General features: G+C 28.8%; 2 protein-coding genes across 6 annotated transcripts; one reads left to right on the top strand and one right to left on the bottom strand.

Moving 5' to 3' along the window:
- Window positions 1-2,524: 2,524 nt before the first annotated feature.
- On the top strand, window positions 2,525-10,993 carry CCHa1 (neuropeptide CCHamide 1). 4 transcript variants are annotated; one of them, XM_011649257.3, is made up of 6 exons: window positions 2,525-2,761; window positions 3,342-3,516; window positions 7,356-7,391; window positions 7,545-7,815; window positions 9,365-9,524; window positions 9,639-10,993. In XM_011649257.3, exons 2-6 carry the CDS (start codon window positions 3,423-3,425, stop codon window positions 9,663-9,665), a joined length of 588 nt encoding a protein of 195 aa, XP_011647559.2. In that variant the 5' UTR covers window positions 2,525-2,761; window positions 3,342-3,422; the 3' UTR covers window positions 9,666-10,993. The 4 variants fall into 4 exon arrangements, with proteins under 4 accessions (XP_011647559.2, XP_011647561.2, XP_011647562.2 ...); XM_011649259.3 differs by having other exon boundaries at window positions 3,325-3,516; XM_011649260.3 differs by having other exon boundaries at window positions 2,525-2,777.
- LOC105433810 (neuropeptide CCHamide-2) lies at window positions 10,206-20,101 on the bottom strand. Of its 2 annotated transcripts, XM_011649261.3 has the most exons (4): window positions 19,826-20,101; window positions 12,289-12,327; window positions 11,661-11,917; window positions 10,206-11,390 (listed from the first exon to the last, which is right to left on the bottom strand). In XM_011649261.3, the coding sequence occupies exons 1-4, from the start codon at window positions 19,923-19,925 to the stop codon at window positions 11,337-11,339; spliced, it is 450 nt and encodes a 149-aa protein (XP_011647563.2). In that variant the 5' UTR covers window positions 19,926-20,101; the 3' UTR covers window positions 10,206-11,336. The 2 variants fall into 2 exon arrangements, with proteins under 2 accessions (XP_011647563.2, XP_011647564.2); XM_011649262.2 differs by lacking the exon at window positions 12,289-12,327 and having other exon boundaries at window positions 19,826-20,092.
- Window positions 20,102-21,289: the final 1,188 nt, after the last annotated feature.

Here is a 21,289-nt window from a genome sequence, read left to right as displayed (position 1 = left end):
CCGTGCGCGTTAGATTAAATCGTCAGTGGATCGCCCGTTTATTGTCTTACATTGTGAAGGGCCGCGATAGTAATTGACAACGAAAGCAACTTGTGCCACTCTCTTCCTTTTTCTGATGACTTAGGTTTTACGACTGGCACGCGAGGCCACTCTCCTTCGTGATGAAACAGCGCTGTTGACATAATCCTTGCGCTACGTGATATTGAACTTCTCGATACACTTGACGATGCACTTGACGCTTCGACGTTCCAAAATAGCCAAAAGTTTATTATCTGGGGTGATTTGCTACTATTCTCGTCGACGAATATGAGGAGTAAATCGGCTAAACGTAATATTCTCTGAACCAAGATAACTGTTGCCGTTATGCAGAGTAATTCTGGTAGGAATACAAATATTTTGCCAAGATATCCCAGACCTGTTGTAATCTTAAAGGAAAAATATTGTATTAATCATATAAATTTTATTCTCAATAAATAAACAAGACCTTTCTCATTCGAAATTAGTTGTGGAATCTATTGACAGGATACCTCCTTCGAGATCGCTTCGTGTTTTCCTTTCGTTATCGAAACGCCCTCGGAATTGCCGCGCGAGAAAAGAAATGCCGTCGACGTTAAAAGCCTCTTCTCATTCTCCGCGCCGATATCATAGGTTTTGAATCCCTATTTTACGGGTGCAAATTGCAGGATGTAATTAGGAAGGCTATTAGCGGATACGTTCGTTATAGTATTGCGCCTTTATTGACACGATCCGCAAGCGCCAGGTGCGCCGCCGCCCTTTCTTACGTGCCGTGCGGTCCGACTGCGGTCGTCCTATCTACTTACGACGCGCCATGCGATTATCTGTACTACTTGCGGCCGTCCGGCCGATCCGCCGGAGTACTTGTTGCGCTTTTCTTGTGCGCCACGCGGTGGACACCCCGATCCACCATTTAGATAATTCAAAAAGCACGAAGATTCCGAAACGCGCTCTCGCCTCGATGAGAGACGGGGGAGGGGGGGGGGGGGTGTGCGCGCGGTTTCATCTCCGCAAAAGATTGTATTTATAGTTTTGCACCAAGAAATGTTTCTTGGTGCGCGAGACGTTATTGCGGTCTTTCTCCAGATGATATCTAATTACAAGTGTCCTGCGGCCACATGGCCAAGACGGTATTTGGACAAGTTACAGGCGCGAGCAATAACGCTAGATAGCCAATTCTCTGGAAGCATGTTGTATGTCTTAAAGTATAATATTATTACGATTTTTCTAGTTAATAATTATATTTGATCTAGTATAGATTACACAAAAGCCGATAGATATATTGTAAAGCTAACTAAGTTGGGAATTTTTAAATATGTAATTATGTTAAAATTTGTTATTACGTTGGAAAATAGAAACGGAGAAAAATAGACATTTCTTTTTAATATGTAATTATTGGAATCTGCACGTCATCAGCGACCATTCATTGCTTGGGCTAAAGCAGATTTCAACTAATTGGAGAATTTTTTTCTCGCAAAGTTTAAAGGAATATCAGGAATCTAATTATCTTATTCGTACGTGTCATTTCTTTTTTTTTTTTTTTATTTACGAAAAGCAATTGCGAAAAGCATAAAAATTTTCTCTGCACATTTTTCTCGCATATCAAATTTCTAAATGCACGCTATTTATATAACATGTACTCTTTATACTCGGAAACCAACGAACATGAATATCATACATCGTCATAAATGCGGTTATATTGTGTTATTGAGCCATAAATTTTGTATGTGTATTTCTACGCACTTCAATGAAGTAAATGCTTAAAGAGTAGCAAACACTCCACATACATTTATCAAAACACAATAGTTTGCAAATTCCATGCAATGGAAAATGAAAAAGCTTCGACAACAGTTTAATCTCAATCTCGCACAAATTCATAACAAGACATTAATTATTCCTTAATTTCAAGCCAATTAAATATCAAGCACAATTTATTTTCTCACAGTTTGATGCTTGATTTCGAAGATTTTTAATGTAGAAATTAGTCAACTTTTAATGTAGAGTGTTAGAGACTTTTAATGTAGAATTAATGTAGTCAAAGGATCTCAGGCGAAAAGAGTGACGGAACACACATACCAGAAACTTTCGAATATAATAGGTGCATGTATATTAAATATAGGACTAAAAATCATGGATAAATTTTATTTTGTAAAGTATGAAACTATGCGAGAAAGAATTTTAATTGAAGTAGCTGAGAGAATTTTTTCCTTAAAATTAGAATTTTTCGACATTTCGTTGAAACAACTGTTCTCTAAGTAATCAATTTTTAAATAATCTTTGATTCATCCGGATTAAATACCCTTCGATATCTAGTTAAGACTAACATCAAAATCCCAGTGTTATGGTAAATTTCCAATTAAATCCCACTCACGACGATTGTTTTCGTTCGCTCGCACGAAGTTCGTCGTCACCATCGCAGGTGCGCATACGAAGGGATGGCGTTGCTCAGCCACCCCACCATGCACCACCGTAGAGCTTGTCGCTGTATATAAAAGCCGTGGTCGCGACTCTCCAGCTTTGAGTTCAGTCGCCGATCCTTTCGATCGAAATCGACCTTTTTTTCGTGAGCAGCAAGGATCTCTAAAAATTTGGTGAACGCGTGCAGAACACATTCATAATCTGAAGCGGTGTTTCGCTTGTCTCTGAGAGGGTGAACGGAAGTGATATACGTACATCTTTCGTACATTTTTCGAGTGTATAGAAAAAAAGAAAATAAAATTCTCAAAAGGAGAAAATCGCCAACGAAGTAAACTTCATAATCAGTACAATAATTTTGATATAATACTTAATTTGATTTCTTTATTATTATTTGTTTTCTTAAACATTTAAAAGTCTAAGCAATAAACAAAAATTCAAAACTATTTTAAATTAAAAATATTGCTCGAAATTTTCAAATAAAAAAATATATCTAAACAAAAAAGGCACATTTATAAAAGCATATTTTGTTTTATATACAAAATTATAATTAAATTTGAAAATAATTTCATATACAATACATATTTCATATTTAAAAAAATTTACGCTATTGCAAAATAATATATTCAAGTTACGCATATATAATTTATATTATATAATAATAATTTATTGCATGTAATTAATATTAATTAATGAAAACGTTAACTTCTATTAACTTTCTTCAAAAAGTAATATATCTTTGCTTCTTTTTTTAAAAATATATTTGAGTCAAGGTCGTAAAAGTTGAAATATTTCATATAATTAAATTATAATTAACTCTTTCTTTCAAAACTTTTCTGTAAATAAAATTTTTATTTTAAAATTTTATTTAAAAATACAATTTTTTTGTTAAAGAATAAACTGACTTCCAGGCGGCAAATAACCTTAGGGTACGTTTCTGGAACGTATCTATTCGTTCGTTTATATAGCGAAGTATCGACTGAAAATATCACATGGCGTTGACTTTGAAAAAACCTTGCGCTTTGACAATCCTCGTGAAGACTTGTATCGTCATGTTAATCTTCTACTTCGCCGGATGTGCAACTGGTAGGTACAATACATTTTCCATTTCTGATTAAAGCTCTGTTTCATAAATTTTTTTGTTATTTATAAATGTTATTTATAAATTTTTTGTTATTTATAATTTATAAATATTGTAATTATATGTAAAAAATATTTTAGTATTTTTCTTTGATATATATATATAACAAAACAATAATATAAAAAAAAATTGAATTCCAAAATTTTATTACGTGTTTAATTTTATTGTGAAATAAAGATAATAAAAGACTTTTTAAAATTACTTTATTATGCAAACAAAACTTATTTTGAAAGAAACATATACTATTTTTGTAACGTGTAATTATGAAAAATAACATTTTTTGTTTACTGAATAATTAATGTAATTTTCGTAAACAGAAAAGTTTTATGTAGAATAAAATTATTTGTATATTTCTGATGCTTAAATAAATTTGTTAATATGTTAAATTTATAAAATTCCAATTTTTTTATTACATATTACATATTGATTACGTATTACATATTGATGCTTTCTATTTATTTAAGTTTATTATTATGACAGCTTTATATGTATATATAATCAAAACGCACATTTTAAAATTAATCTGTATTCAAAATAATTTTTTTGTTTCAAAATTTTTTTTCAAAAAATCAAAAATAAAATTAATATCTATATTTCTAAGATCTATATTTGGATATTAGTCTGGCTTAATAAAAAATTATTTAATTGTGTATTTAGATTTTACTTTGAATTCAATTGGTATTTTAATTTAAAACAAAGTTCTGAAATTAATCAACACGAAATATCATTTTCCAGAAATTATAGGCTGCTATTACATAATATATCTATAAAATAGCATAACCAAAGTAAAGATAAGACAAATGCAAATTTCATAACGGTTGCATTTTATTATTCTTCAACCACGATTATATTTTTTCATAAAAACCTACATAGAAACTTGAGTGCTCATTGGATGGCATGTTCATGTTACTAGAAATGCATCTAAATAACTGAGAAAATGTTTATTGCATTTCGTTTGTGCATTGGATAGAAAGTAATTATTCATGACATTGCAATATCTGTGGACTGTTCTCAGATACATGATCATTAATTTAAGATAAAAGGATATAAGCTTATTATAGCGTTCACGGAACGCTAAGTGGATTATCATGAGGAAAGCTATAATATAAAATGTCGTCTTTAATTCACCGTACATTAATTCGACATTACAGTAAATTGGAAAAGTTTAATTGATACATATTTAAAATTTGCATATATTACATATTTTTTATGTTTATTTTTTTCTGAAATTTCGGGTATATAAATTACAAGATTCTGAATAATTACTATTTTGTACAATTAATACTATACTAATACGTTGTTAACACGTTGAATTATTAAAAGTTTAATAAAAATTCTTAGATTTATAAATACATTATGATATTATTTATTACAGTAATACGAAAATTCATGCGTTTGGAAATAATCTTCGGATTTTTATATAGAACAACATTTGAAAGTTACTAAATCTCAATATATATAAAAAAAATCTCATATATTTAAAAAAAGCAACTAAAATAACAGAAATAAAAAAAATTAATATTATGATAAATATAAAATATTCCAGAATTACTTTTTTCTAGTTATCAATCTTTTACTGTTATTATGATTGTGCTTTACTTTGATCTTTTTAAAAGGTTTTTGTTATTAGTTTTTATTATTACTTTTAATGCTTGATTCTTTAACTATAAAATGCAAGAAAAATTTTTTTAGATTTACGCATGATATGACCCATGAAGAAATATATCGTAATTATAGCTTATTGCTTGTCTGTTCCGATTCTTTCACATTAATCATTCAAAAATAACGATAATATAAATCAACATACTGTTAGAGATCTTTAATCAATTAATTACGTAACATTTTAATTATATTTATTGGAAATATCTCTGATAGATATATGCAATACTTTCACTTTACAATCGTCTAGTATTTTTTTAGCTAAATCTATAGAATAATAGAGAATATGGGAAAAGATTTTTTTAAGTTTTTATAAGTTTTTTATAAAAAAACACAATTTTGAAATAGTATATATATATATATATATATATATATATATATATATTTTTTTTTTTATTTTAAATGCAAAAAAATTTTATATTCTTTTTCTTTTTTATGGATTAAAGTTAGCCTAGAGCAAAAATAGACTACATTTCGAATATAGTGCTACAATGTCCCGAATGCGTTGAGATTGAAATTGAATCCAAACTATCCCCAGCGAAAACCTGAACTATTACACTGCCACAGCCGTCCGCTAGCCGCCTCCTTAATTATCACGAGCCTTTGTGTGAATAAGACGTATCTTGAGTACGTCAAGGATCATCGAGTTGACAAAGAGAAATATAGTGTCTAAATTGATTCCAGCAAAAACCAACATAAGCTTTGAGAATAAAGTCGCGCGCGGCACTCAAAATCCCTTGATACATATGCCTTGCATAAAGAAGATGGGTCAAATATACATATCTCGATGGATAAAAGCGAATTTTTTTCTCGTTTACATTCCGCATTTTGCACCTGCTTATTCCGAATAAAGAACACGCACCGAAAAGGTAGAATTGCGAAAGCAACACCTACGAACCTTTTCAGCTAACGAGTCGCGAACAAACATCCACGCTTCTGATTTTATTCATTCCGCTGCAACCACTCTCGATGAGTATTCTTTTAATCCGACTATGGTAGTTTCAATTACTTCTTACTTATTCGTAGGAGGGTTTATCGAGATTCTATTCAAATTTTTAGCGCGCGCGGATTTTTAATCCAGAACCATTTTACAAATAGAATTGTCGATGTAGATATAGGAGTACGTTGAGGCAAACATTGATTGTTACTATATGAGAATATTCAACCTGAATTTGACCAAAATATTATATATATATATTTAATTACGTTATTATTATTTTAATTTTATAGCGTTTGATATCCGTGATTATTAAGGCGTTAAGAATTATTTCATAATCTTTGATCTCTTAGAATATATTATTTCTCAAAATCTTGCAAATCTTTTATGATGAGAGCATAATAGAATTTGAGCTCTAAAACGTGACGTTGAACGAAATCATAATAAAGTTATAATAGAAAATCAATTACAGCTTTTACAGCTTATTATCTGTCCTAGCATTCATTCCATACAAGGAAGGATAAATTGTCGAGGCAAGCTTCTCTATATTGCCTGTGGATGATGCACAAGATCGTTCTTAGTATGGAACATCGTCTAGGAGATATAATAGCAATAAGAGTTCTCAAATAAATGTTTATTACATTCTCTCTCGCATTGCACCGAATACGTTACCTATTTTATCTGCAAAAGAGTGACGGACGCGTCATAAAGTTATCTTTTACAACTTTAGTCAAATTTTACATTCGATTGTCATTCCACTTTATTTCATTTTTATCTAAAATTAAATCTCCAATATTTTATTATTTGTTTTTTATATAACAAAAGTTAATAGATTTTTAAATTTAAAAACAATAATTAGATAAAAGGACTGGCAATAATTTATATTATTGCTGAAGGTAGCTCAAAATTGAGTCAAAATGTCCATACATAAAATAAAATTTGTTTATTAATTTATGTACCGAGATTCATGCCTGACTTTCACTTTTATTTAATTATTGTTTCATTATTTTGTAATTTAATATTGCATATAAACAAATATTTATCTGTATTTTTGTTTATTTGCTTGTTAAAATATAATAGTAAGAATAAAAAATTTAATTATTAAATATATTAACAATAAAATAAATAAATATTAGTTTGAAAATTATGTTTAATATTGTATAATACACACACTATTATTTAACGCAGGGTCCTGTACAAACTATGGACATTCTTGTTGGGGAGGTACGTAACATTATTAATAAATATATAAATATATAAATAATTAGTAAATATTTTTATTATAATCTTTATTATAATGAAACGTCTTTCTAGTATCGATATATTTCCGTTTAAACATTAATAATGTTTTATAAGCGTTATCTAAAAATATTGTAGCGCACGGGAAACGCAGCGACATCCAAGGTGCATCCACCATTTTAGATTCCGCAGCTAAGACTCCGCTAAACGGATCTCCGCAAAATAGCATCGCACCTACTTCCAAGATGCAGTGGATTCTATCTCGTTTGATAGAATCTCGTGGACAGCCCACATTGACAGATAAATATCGCGATAGATGGAACGGCTTTTCTAAGGATAAATCATACATCCCACCAAAGTGGGATCACGATACAGCACCGATGACTGACGAAAGCATTGAGTCCATCAGGTGAGTTTGTCACAAGAAATAAAAGGATGGCAAACGATGATTCCTCACGATGAAAAGTTACACATATTTTTAAACCTTCTAAAAAATTTATACATTTAAGACATTTTTTGTTTGTAAAAATCATGTAATTAATCTATTTTAAAAATATTTTTAGAAAACATTTTTTTTGTATCTAGTTAAAGAATGTACGTAAAATCTGAATATACTTTTTTGTCTTTGAAATTAAATTTGCAGAGTTTTATTTAATTTAACTTAATTAATTCAGATTTCTTTGTTAATGTTCAGAATTAAATAATTATAAAAAACGTGAAATATATAAGCAACTAAGAATCAAGTTAAGCACTACTAACAGTACACAAATGTTTGATGGATATCATTTAAATATTATTAATTATATCAATTATTAATTTAATTATATTAATTAATATTCAATTAATGTTAAAATTAATAGAATTAATTTAATTATATTATTATATTAATTATCTATATTAATAACATATCCGAACATTTCGGCTCATTTTAGAGCCATTATCATCGGAATAAAATATACGGTACAAAAAAATAAATCACCGAACTTGAAGTCTCATAGTGAAGATTCAGTATTATAAGTGAATGTCAGATTATATGCTCAGGACGATTGCGTCATTCAGTTTTGCAACTATCGTGAGCAAATAATCTGACATTCGTAATGCGATCTTCTATCGGATTTCAAGTTTGACGATTTCTTTTTTATATTTTATATTTTATTTTGTTAATAATAGCTTTAAAATAAGCAAAAAATTTATTATTATTGTTGTTGTTGTTGTTGTTGTTGTTAATAATTAACGTAATTAAAAGGATTTTCATCAAACATATGCGCACTGTTAACAACGCTTGATTCTTAGTTGCTTATATTTCGTGTTTTGACCTTGTCAAGATTCCTTTATTATTCTATTGATTTTATGTAAAAATAACGTAAACAATTATAATTGCTCAAAGCAACATTTTCTTTAAAAGTTGTGCCTAAATTATTTAAATAACGAAATTATATTTATCTTGAAATAATTTTATACTATATGTGCGACAAAATATAAACGTAATTGAATGAACTAGTGAATTAAATATTTAAAGATATCTAGCTTACAAAAAATAATGACAAAGTTGCACGTAGATTTATAGAAAGAAAATACGGTTTACAATTGACAAATTTTAAAATTTCCTCGGTGATTCTTATTCCAACTTTTATATCTTATTTTGCGAATTAGAATCATAAAAACTTTCTAACACTTTAATTAAGAAATAATATTACATTATGATAATGACGATTTAATTTTTAATGTTATTATCTTTACGTTCATTGAATACAATTTTCTGTATGTTTCTTATTTTTTTATCTTTTTTTATTTTTTTGTAAAAATATCTTGAAAAATATTACCTTTTTTCAAAAATAAACAGAAATTGTAAAATAATTTGAATATAAATTAATATGTATATTCAAAAATATGTGTATATTTTTCAAAATTTTATCAATACTTAATAGACTAACATAATAATCGATACATATTTGCAGAATTCCAATTAACAACGAAAGAAAAATTAACAATGCTCAAGGTCCAATGTGTAATATGAACAAAAGATTTGAAAACAATCCGGAAATTTTATTAATTTCGCCTGACGAATATAATAAGCCAATTAACGATCCTCAAAAATTAAATATACTTAACTTTCTGGTACGCTTTATAATATTATTAACAATTATTAAATTTTTATATTAACTAACCTATTTCTAAATGTTAATTTATCAAATACTTACGTATGTTTAATGATTCAATATTCCTTTTCAGAACGAAGGAAATGAAGGTACGAAATAAACGGAATATAAAAGACTGCAAGATATTGCGATGAAAAGGAGTTTTCAAGGAACAGGTCTTACCATTGAAGTGATAATCTAGCAATTCTCTGTAAAAAAACATGTTTTCGTATTAAATTCCGATTTGATTTGGTGTGTTCTTTATCTGGATAATACAAATCCTCACTTAGGAAACGATATCATCTCTAGTGAAATTTCAATAATATGATTTTCAATAATATAGCGATTCTGTTATAATCACGCGATTGCTTAAAGTATTCAACTATAACAATTTCGCTGATCATCACAGAATTCTGTTTCAACTAGCGAGATTGTGTATGTATATCTATTACTATAGAATGATTATATCTGTGTGAAACTGGAAGCTTTCTAACCTCCCTCTTATTCTGTAAACTTATTGAATAAATCTAAAACCTTGATTTTATATTAATTACATATACATATTGAAAATCAATTACTAAAATCGTAAATATGTATTGATAAAATCCTGCGATAGAAGAGTGTATTGTTAAAAGAGTATATAGTAAAATAGTCTCGAAGATTTAATTCAGTCTTGAGGCTCTCTCGGCGTCTGCCAATATTTATTTCATTTGATTCTTTACATAATAAATCGGAGTTTATGTAAGTACAGTTATTATACGGCAATTTAAACAATTATTACATTAATAAAGTAATCAGTTTTAAGTTACTAGAAAAGTATAAATTTAATTAAATTATTATCGCATTGCACGTAAACTGCAAGATAACAGTAAATATATATATATCGATACAACGATAATAAATAAATTTTAATGTTTCTCGTTGCAATGGTTACTCTAGGAATGTAAAAGATAATAATTATTAATTATAGTTTAATAACATGACTGATTCTAATTTGCGGACATTTATTTCGTAAAAATAAATTATAACGTTACCAAAATGGACATGTCATAACGTTTACATAATAGATTCATTTTTCACAGCTTAATGTTATCCGATTATAATACGTTACCGATTTTCCGAGAGCAGACAATAAAATGGAGAACAAGTTACTATCACACGACGATATTACCAACAAGATTCATGCAGCATTCGCGCTTATCTACCGAAAATAACGTTGTAGAGTATAGCATAAAGAAGATACAATCTTAAAAAAATTGCGCGCAAAAACGTTATACGAATGTAGTACGAGGAATGATAATGATCTAATGTGTAAAAATAGTTGAGATGCGCAGTGTCGAGTATTAAATTATACTCTAATAACTTAAACTATACAGATGATGTTTACATGAGAGAGAGAGAGAGAGAGAGAGAGAGAGAGAGAGAGAGAGAGAGAGAGAGAGAGAGAGAGAGAAGAGAAAAGAGAAAGATAAACAGAGGACAAAGGAGAAAAAAGCAAAAACAAATTGTAGTAACAATTTTAAAACTAGAAATTTTCCTTAATGTAATTGTAATGAATTTATAACTCGCGTGAGGAAAACGTGATTGTCGCATTATCACGGAAAAAATTAATAACAAACAAATGCAATATGAAACAGTGTTGTGAGAAATTGTAACTAAATAAAGTATTAGCTAATTAAAATTTTAATAATATGAATAAATCTCTTTCGGATATGGTACACTTGAATATATACGAAACTGCTTAATTTTGGCATACGCGGGTAATTTAATAATTTTTTTCTATACACTTTCCTTATTTATTGGTGATGTCCGTTTCTGTGCGATGCGGGCGACGATGAGACGCTATCTGAAAAACATAATACGCACATTAGATATTCTCGTTTTTCTTTGTCGACTTAATGCTAACTACTTATATTTTAGCAATATTTTAATAATTCTACAATTTCATACTTTGTAACTAACGCAAACTATATAAGGATTCTATCTTTCAGTTTTCGTTCGTTAGAAAACTTTCTATTATTTTAAAGAACTTGCTACTTCTTATCGAAATCAGTTCTTATATCCTAGTGTCCTAGTGTTCTTACATCATAGTACTTATCCGTAGAAATTCACGTACCCATTGCTCGACTAAAGACGACAGAGGATAAAGATCATATTGTTGAGTGTCTTTGCGAGTCCGCATGAAAGATTGATCAGATCGCTCCCGAAATTCGTCGTTCGGAAGAACGTAGAATAACTCGTCGTTCGGCGATGGCACCTCGGATTCTTGAAAATTTTGGCTCATGCTTTCTTGCAAAGTGTTATGTCGTACAGTCGAGTCGAACCTTTTCCCATGGCCACCGAAACAAGAATGTCCAAACGCCGAACAACCACCTGTTGAAAAATTAATTTGTCGATATTACTTACGCGAGTTATTTGCCTTGCTGGTCAAGACAATAATTCGAAGTGTCCTGTATGTTATGTTAAATCCGCATAGAAAACACTTGTACTTTTATTTAAATATTTTTTACGTCGTTTGGTGCAAGCAAATGCTACGTAATATATTTAAAAATGTTGCTCTAAGCAACAACAATTACATACATTGTAATAGATATTACAACATTTAAAAATTTTTCTAGAATTGTATAACTTTTCATTAGAAAGAAAAATGAAAATTATATACGTAAGAATCTAAAAATTGTTTTCAAATTCCCGAAAAGTTCTTGTGTAATTCATGATTCAATATCATTTTTTTTAATTCTTACCTTTTCGAGGCCTGCACTCGGTATTATTTTTTTTTTGTTCTGTGAAAGAAAATCAATGTTACAAAAAACAAAAGTAAAAAAATTTTTGAAAGTTTTAGATCCCCGTACTTTCTTATAAAGTAATTTTATGAAAAATATTAATTTTAATAATTTATAAGATGTAACAATCGAAAAGAAAGAGAGAAAAATAGAAAAAAATATTAAAAATAATAATTTTAAACTAAAAATAATAAATATCAGTAAATAATACAATTTATACCTGATTATATAGTAATAAAAATACTAGTGATAAAAATATTTAATATCTGTTAACTTTTATTAAGAAGAAAGAAATATACATATTTATTTAAAAAGTTTCTTAACCATAAAGTTCTTTGTGTAATTTATTATAATTTTTTTAATTATACCTTTGTGAGTGAAGTTATTAATGTTGCTGCAGTCAGTACTATTTTCTTTTTGTGTGTGAATAAAAGCCAATGTTTCAAAAAAAAAAAACAAACAAATTTTTGAAAGTTTCTTAAATTCTTATACTGTTTTATAAAATAATTTTATAAAAACTATTAATTTCAATAACTTATAAAATATAACAATCGAAAAAAAAACGGGAAAATAGAGAAAAATATTAAAAATAGTGATTTACTGATAGCAATAAATGTAAAATAAATATCAGTGAATAATACAGTTTATACCTGACTATAATGTAAAAAAATATTTAATATATGATATCTTTTATTAAAGTAAAAAAATGTTTTACTACATATGTTTACTACATATTTATTTAAAAAGTTTTCTACTAAATTACAAAATAAATAACGACTTAACTATATACATTGTAGAGCAAAATAGGAAAACTTGATTTTTTTTCTATTGAAAAATAATGTTATATATGCTTCATTAAATATTTTTTACAAAATATGTTTAGATATATAGAAGATGTAATTCCTTTAAAACAAGATTACATTTTTGGAAATGAATAATTGTCTCTTCTTTATTGATGCTAAACTTTATTTAATAATTTACGCTGAATGTGTTTATCTAGCAAATATTGGTTCATTTATGACGCCTAAGTTTAAACATATGCATTATTGCACGCCATATCCTTTCCATGCTAATTAATATCATAACGAATACGCAATTGCATTATTCATTTAAATCGAATTAGAACAGAGATAATTCAAAACTAATTATTTATATCATTCATATCATCCCATGATCTGAATCTCTTCCCACTTTCGAGCTCTTTTCCAATTATAAAACTAAAGGCACCAATGCATACATGCACATTTAATGTCAATGCACATGCACACTCAACACATGCACACTCGAAGTCAATTTCCCAGAAGGAAAATCAATTTCTTCTATACTTCAGTCTATATATCGCAAATACAGTTGATCCACAATCATATATCTCGTAATTTAACGAAGCTAATACTCCTTAAACAAGTATAATATTATGAATTTTATTTTTCTTTAATAAAAAATTATTTTTTATGCTTTATTGCATTAATTTTTTATGCTTAACCTTTTTAATCATAATTTTATTTAAAAAAGCTACAATTTATGAAAAAAGCATAATATATATTACATTTAATATTTTTAAATATTCTATAAATAAAAACCAAAAAAAATTTTTAAATGTAATTTAAAAATGTATAGAGAAGTTTTCATACATTTATATATGTATATATATATATATATATATATATATATATATATATATATATGTATTTCGTTGTTATGATCATTATATTAGAATTGGAAATTGGAAACTTAAAACGTTACTATCAAGAAGCTGATATATAAATTTAATTAATAAAAATAATATAATCTCGTGGTTAATGATGTTTATAGCTTCTATAGATAAATATATTATTTAAATAATTTCAAGTAAATACATTCATTAAATTCCACGAAACACGATTATTTAATGAAAATATCAGGCAATAAATTTCTCACGATTAGTCATGAGCAAAAGAGCAACAAACAATACCGATGAATATATAATTCATGATACGTGCCTCGTGTGCGAAGTTAAAATTACTTGCAAACGATAAAGGAACTTCGCTTCTTAAAGTCGTTCATTCAATTACTACCTGAAGCTGATTAATTGACCATCGGCTTCGACCTTCTTTTCCTCGCGCAATCGAGTGAAGCGTTTTTCCTTCTACGAGTTGTTACATTTTTAAAAGTTTCACAGACAGACGTAACCACAAAAGAAATTTTATTAAGCACCCACACTTCACCTCTATTTTTTAACGTAAATACATTATGTTATTCTCGATAATGTAATCACGGCGGCAATTGCATATGTAATTTATTATTTATATTTATATTATTATTATTATTATTATTATTATCTTATGCTAAACAAACAGATGATAAAGTGAATCTCGCTAATTGTGTCAAGTGATCAAGTGATCATTGACTGATTCATTGATATGTTATGATTTTCATCAAGAAATTGATCAATTCATATTCATGCTGACCCGCCGATGCGACAGTTATACTTCACTTAGGATGACAACAAACATGCCACTTTTGAGATAATATATTTGCGCGTGTCAAGCAGAATACGAGTATTTCGTGCCCGACCTTTTCAACGTACATTCGTTTGCACTTTAGCCGCACCTGGATTCATCATCGCTCACGAAAATGCGCGTCACGGCCGGACAATTCGAACTTCGATCTGAGCAGCCGCCACATTTACAGTGAAATGGACTGGCGTATCGCGTAATTTCATTCTATCTATCTGGTATAAATCTACCAAAGTGCACTTCACCGTGACACCGACGGTGCACAAGGATTCCGACATCCCATCTATAAAAATCATCATTTTCGACTGACCTATCTGTTAGACATTTATAAATTAATCTACAATGCACTAACGAGCTCATGAAAATCTAATGTGGAAACATCTTATTATAATTTTATTATTTAACATGATACATTTATATTAATTTATACTAGAAATTTAGAAATGCATAAGTAGATTTTAACTGTATAGCGTTTATGAATAGCCGAATAACATTATGAGATTTTTTTTTCTTTCTTATTTTTTCCTACCTTCTATTATCTTTATTTATCCTTATATATCTTTCTGTTTCATATTTTATGCATCATTTAGAACTTATCATCATTAAGATTTTTTTTTTTAATACATTTCAAAAACATAAAAATATAAAATAATATAAAAAGAGTGAATAAAAAATGTTGAATACGTTTCATCAAAAACATAGTAAATAAAAGGAATAAGTGAGAAAAAGAGATTGAAATTTGGAAATTTTTAAATAATTTCCCGTGCCTCTTGTCATCTTTGTAATCATATCTTCGACGTGTTGTCGAAATCCATCAAAACTGAGACTCGTTTCTTTTTGCGTAAAAAGATTCAATATTAAAAAAAAAAACTAGGAAATTGTTTGAAAATCTTGATTCCTCTTCTTCTACATATACGCTGTCACGCATTTGCAGTGTATTGCATTTCTGACAGAAGTTACTAAGAGAGAATTTTGAATAAGAATTTCTAGGTCAGTAACTTCACGTAAATGCGACACATTTCATCATTTCGTACATGCTTCGTACATGATTGTGTAGGTGTCATTATAGCATTATAGCCGTACCGTTATAGCATACATACACTTTGTTTCTCGCATATTTCTTAATTAAGTAGAGTTTACAAGCGTACATAAAATCTGATTAAAGAAATAGTCGTATACAAAAGTAAAGAGCATAATTCTTAAACGTATTTTAAAACATGTGCGTTTTGTTTATCTCAAAGCTTTAGTAGGTGTCAGCGTTGACGGGATAACGTTTATCGTTTCTCATTATTTACGGAATAAAAATAATGACAAAATGTAAACAAAATAAAAATAATGAGAAGGAATTAAGGTGAAGTAATGATGAAAAAAAAAGTAATGATCTTTTTTCAAAGGTAAAGCTATCTTTCTCTCAATAAAACCTTGATTTGCTTCTCGACGCAGATCGAAATAACATTGCGGCTATCAGCAATTTAATAAGACCCGCCAAGTTAAATGCTAACTTTTTTATTCAAAGCATTTCAAGTCGATGTTGTGCCGATCGACCGTCCGAAAGCAGAACGTGCGAAAATGTATTTGTCAAATCCACTTTAATGTTTCTATACAACGTTTATGATTATTGAAGGCTAAAGCTGTACATTTTAATAACGGTGTTCAAAATTAAACGCTTCAAAATTAAAATTGATATTTACGATAAGTATAGACAGGCGAACAATTGATATCAAACAAATTGAAAGCAACGCACGATTATTAAGGGTTACTAAATACACGACCGTTAATTACGCAATATTAACCTATTACACGCCTAAGGTTTCATTAGATGCTACGATGCAATTTTCTCCACGAATACGGCTTTTATTACCGCATAACGTGAGTCAATTAATTTACTAATTTTCAATATCTATAATTAGAACATATATATTAACAGTTTATAAGAGACTTGACATTTTCTAAAATAAATTTTGTTATTTTTAATAATTGTACTTCTCTAAGGAGTGAGTGTATTAATTAACATTTATCAACTAAATTAACAATTTATCTAAATCAATGCTAAAGTTTCCAGAAGCGAAACATTTAGTTTTATACTTAGCGATCGTTTCAAAAATTGCATAATCCCAAGAAAAACCCGAGAATTAATTAATATTTTTATTTTTATGTTATGCATAGTTGTTTTGCCCCCGAATAATTTCTATCCCCACGCTAATCCTACGCTTGTACTACTTCTAATACTAACTCACGTAAAGATTGATAACTAACATTACGGAAACGTGAGGAAACAGTGAATGCTATTATAACATTTCGTAGCCGCGAGAGTTAACGGATTTGACATTACAATGCTGCAAACGATAATTCGCTTTTACGTGAGTTTTGCGTAGAATAGCGAAACTTCGCGACAGCATCGCAGAAATAATCTATCGCTCGCGCCACCGAGACCCAAATAGAAGTTGAGCGAACGTATGCAGTCGTCAAATCTACTGTAACTATCTCAACTTTACATCGCGCATTGTTACAGTTTCAGTTACAAAAGCGGAAATAGAACGATTGCTGACACTAATCTAATTATATCCGTCTCGCATCTCGCATCCGAATACATTTTGCGATGCTAATAAATATCGGTCTCATCAAACGTAATTGTTTTTAAATAGTTTTAAATTGTTAAAATACAAACGGTATCTTTAAATAGAAATGTTTGACATTTTCTGTTATTTTATAATTGTCTTTCTTGAAATTTAATTCTGTTTTTGATGAAAATATTTTGAATATATAAATAATTTTATTTAAAACATATAAGCAAATGAATTTGAAAGCGTTGAGCACCGTAAAAGTTCACGTATCTGCTTTAGAGGTTAATAATTAATACCGTTTAACTAAAAGTTATTGTCAACAAATTATTGTCAGATTTTTTATCATAGATGATAAGTCAAAATCAAATTAGGCTAATATAGAAATAATTAGGCTAATATAGAATAATTAATTTATTAATAACGTCTGAACTCGTGATTTATTTTCACGAAACCGATGTTACTTTTCGTTACTTTAAACGCGAAAAATTTCTCACGATAAATAATGATAAATCAAAATCCTTAACATTTTATCGATTTATTAACATACGCAGTGTGATTGCGATGGGAAAAGAGACATATCACAATTTCCAAAAAATTATATATTTCAACGCTCAGTTCTTTGCATGACCGGTTTCGATGTTTTGTCTCTACAGAAAGTGGAAATGACCAATCAAATATCAGATCGACAAAACGATTCAATAGAATCGTGAAATATCGAAGCGTTGTTTAAATTATAGTTTTTTTTACAAAAGAACAAAGCTGAAAAATAGAGCTACTCGTAAACATTCCTAACAAACATACTTTTTTGACATTTTCGATCTATTTGCACTTGCTGTTTGACTATTGATGGATTATTTATTCGCTTGACGACGTACCTTTACGACGTCGTAGACGTAGAACATTTATTTTACTCTTAATAATTATTATTGATATTTAACCTACAATATGTTATTCAATTATTAATGTAATACTATTTTTATATAGCAACATCATTAATTTTTATCTAGTATCGGTGATAATACGGAGAGTATAACGTGACTTATTTAGAAAAGTTTTATTAATAAATATATTTTACATTCTAAGTTGCAAGAAAAGTTTGTTCGAGCATTAAATAAGTTCACTTTGTTACAATTAAAAACAGATTATATTTGTTTTCAGTTTCTTCATACAAACAATGTAATTTGAAATAAACTTATTCAAGTGGACTGTACATTGTACTTAAATGACAGGCAAATGGGCGAATCTTTAATTAGACTTACACTCTTGCAAGATACTACTCAAATGTTCACAGAAACTTATCTGGACTTATCTGGACTCATTTTACAAAAAACAAAAGAAATCAGGTTTAATGAATCGATACTATCGAGAAAGTTTCGCGGATGAGTCATTGTGATACATAATTAAGAAAAGATATTAAAGAGCAACAATTAAATAAACATTACATAGAAATAATTATAAAACAATCATAATTGAAATTATTAAAAATTACGCAAGTAAAACAGTTAAATCAGAAATAACAAGGATCGATAATCAAAATAATAATAATAAAAATATCAATGCGATTGATATTAGTCAATGATTTATTAGATTGATTTAATCAAAATCATAATTCGTAAAATAATTTTAATTGTAGGTCATCATTGTACTCTATTAAAAATGCATTTTATAATCATAAGACTAACTTACAATATGCGCAAATGGAAACTAGTTTTACGGATTAAGTTATAAAAAGATAAGATAATGGAAAACAAACTCAAAACATCTGAAAGTTTTAAGACCTTAAGTCGGCAAGTTGATTAGCTCAAGAAAACCGTAAAGATATATAAAAAAAAAATCGTATTTCATTTTCAATTCTCTAGTCTAAAAATAATACATCATTTTCATGTACTCAGCACATAATAATTTCGATACTTGTATAAGGTAGAACTTTTGAAAAACTAACTAAAATTAAAAAATTAAATTTTGTTATCTATTTTGTTATCTATTCTTATTGTTGAAGTTTAATGTGCAAAGATTTTTAAGAAAAAAAAAGTTTGAAATAATTTTAATAAATCTTTAATCATTTGAAATATATACAAATATAAAAAAAAAGAATAGAAAAAGGTGAAGACGTATTAAAAAAATTATATCTCATCAATATAATTAAAAAAAATCTTGGAAAGTATTTCTTTGCATATTGAAATGTTAAATTATCTGGCGGATAATAATTGCTATTCAACCATGTAATATCGTAAAAATATTGTTTATCGCTTTATCCAGTTCAAACACAAATTTATATCGAGATGATTCAATTTCGTCATGATGACTCATACTCTTCTCCGCGGCGTATTTTATAGTTATTGACGCATTATTTATTTCACGTTTTTAGAGGATTTCATTTATTTGCAAAAGGTTAGAATTAAATATGTAATTAAGAAATCCGAGCGAAATAATACTTACGCTTAGCGTGCGCCTTATCGGTGACGGAAATTAAAATCACGAACAAGACGATCGAGAGGTAGAGCGATAAAACGAGACCGGAAGTCGCGTTGGTCCTCATCCTGTCACGGTCGTCGACGGCACGCTGCACTAGCAAAAGTGGTGAACCGAAAAAAAAAAAAAACGGGGCTGCTCGATGCTCCTGCTTGTGCGATCGCGGATGACAGATGATACCGAGACGAGATGCTACCCCGTCGAGCAGGTGGTTGTGAATGAACGATGGTGGCGGCGCGCGTTCCCTCTTTTACAGGAACGGAAGCCGGAGTGGCGCAGTCGGATATCATCGTGGTGCATGCCGGGTATGCAAACGGCGGGATATCCGTGGGTGGCGGTGATATCTTCCAGGTGGTGATGGTGGTGGTGGTTGCGATCACGACGTTATCACAATGTGAACTTTGATGATAATCCCAGATACGGAGATTAACGTGAATACAGATTCTGGGGGAATCGCACGTGCCGAAAGGAGCCGCTTCAAGGCCGAGACAATTGACGTCTCGGACAATTTCGAGTAGGGGTAGTTAGAAATTATAGTATTTCGTCATATAAGCGATTACTATAGCAGCATTACAGAGACTACATTCTTCTCACTGGAACTTAGCTCTACTCGTATACGTAATATTAAGTTTTACGGAAAGTTGTAGAGAAAAGAATGATATTAGCTTCAGTTTCTTGAGAAATATATCATCTAGGTCATTGTTCACCAATCGCTGGCAATTCGATATTTACCCATATGGTTGAATTATTTTATTTGAAAATGTTAAAGATTATTGTAAAATATATATTTTTATTATGAGCATATGAAAAATAATTTCATATATGATGTAGAATATCATATATGTAGAATGTAGAACAAATGTAAACTTTATGTGTGAATATAGAATTTAAGTATGAAATTTAAGTATGAAGTTTAAGTATGAAATATCTAAATATTTAAGTATGAAATATCTAGTTTTATAATTAAATATTTTATTTTAAGAATAACATTTCTCATTCTAAAAATATCATTTTACTGTAACACATCAGATAAAATATTCAAATCTTCCTAACTGAGAATTTAGATTTTCCTCAATTTAAGAAGAAAACAATAATATATTGCGATAAGAAAATTAAAAAAATTTTAAGTGATTGCATAATTTTAATATCTTCTTGCATGACTTTGATTTTTTTTTGCATGAAGTAAGTGAATTTTTTCTTCAAAAAGTAAAAAGTATCTGTCGCAGCTGGTCAAACGTCAAAATTAATCATTTAATCAGGAATTATCATTTTTGTATTAGCGTATCAATATACATATCCCAAATTACCTTGCAATAATCAATTCAACATTATGACCCATTTATCATGACTTTTCTTATAATATTATAAGCGATATTAATGAACTCAAAGAAGGACAGTATGACTTCTGTTTGATATCCGATTCAAAATGAA

The sequence above is a fragment of the Pogonomyrmex barbatus genome, unplaced genomic scaffold (genome assembly GCF_055798465.1).
Source record: "Pogonomyrmex barbatus isolate J1 unplaced genomic scaffold, ASM5579846v1 scaffold4, whole genome shotgun sequence".
Taxonomy (NCBI): domain Eukaryota; kingdom Metazoa; phylum Arthropoda; class Insecta; order Hymenoptera; family Formicidae; genus Pogonomyrmex; species Pogonomyrmex barbatus.
This window is presented reverse-complemented; position numbering and strand designations above follow the sequence as displayed.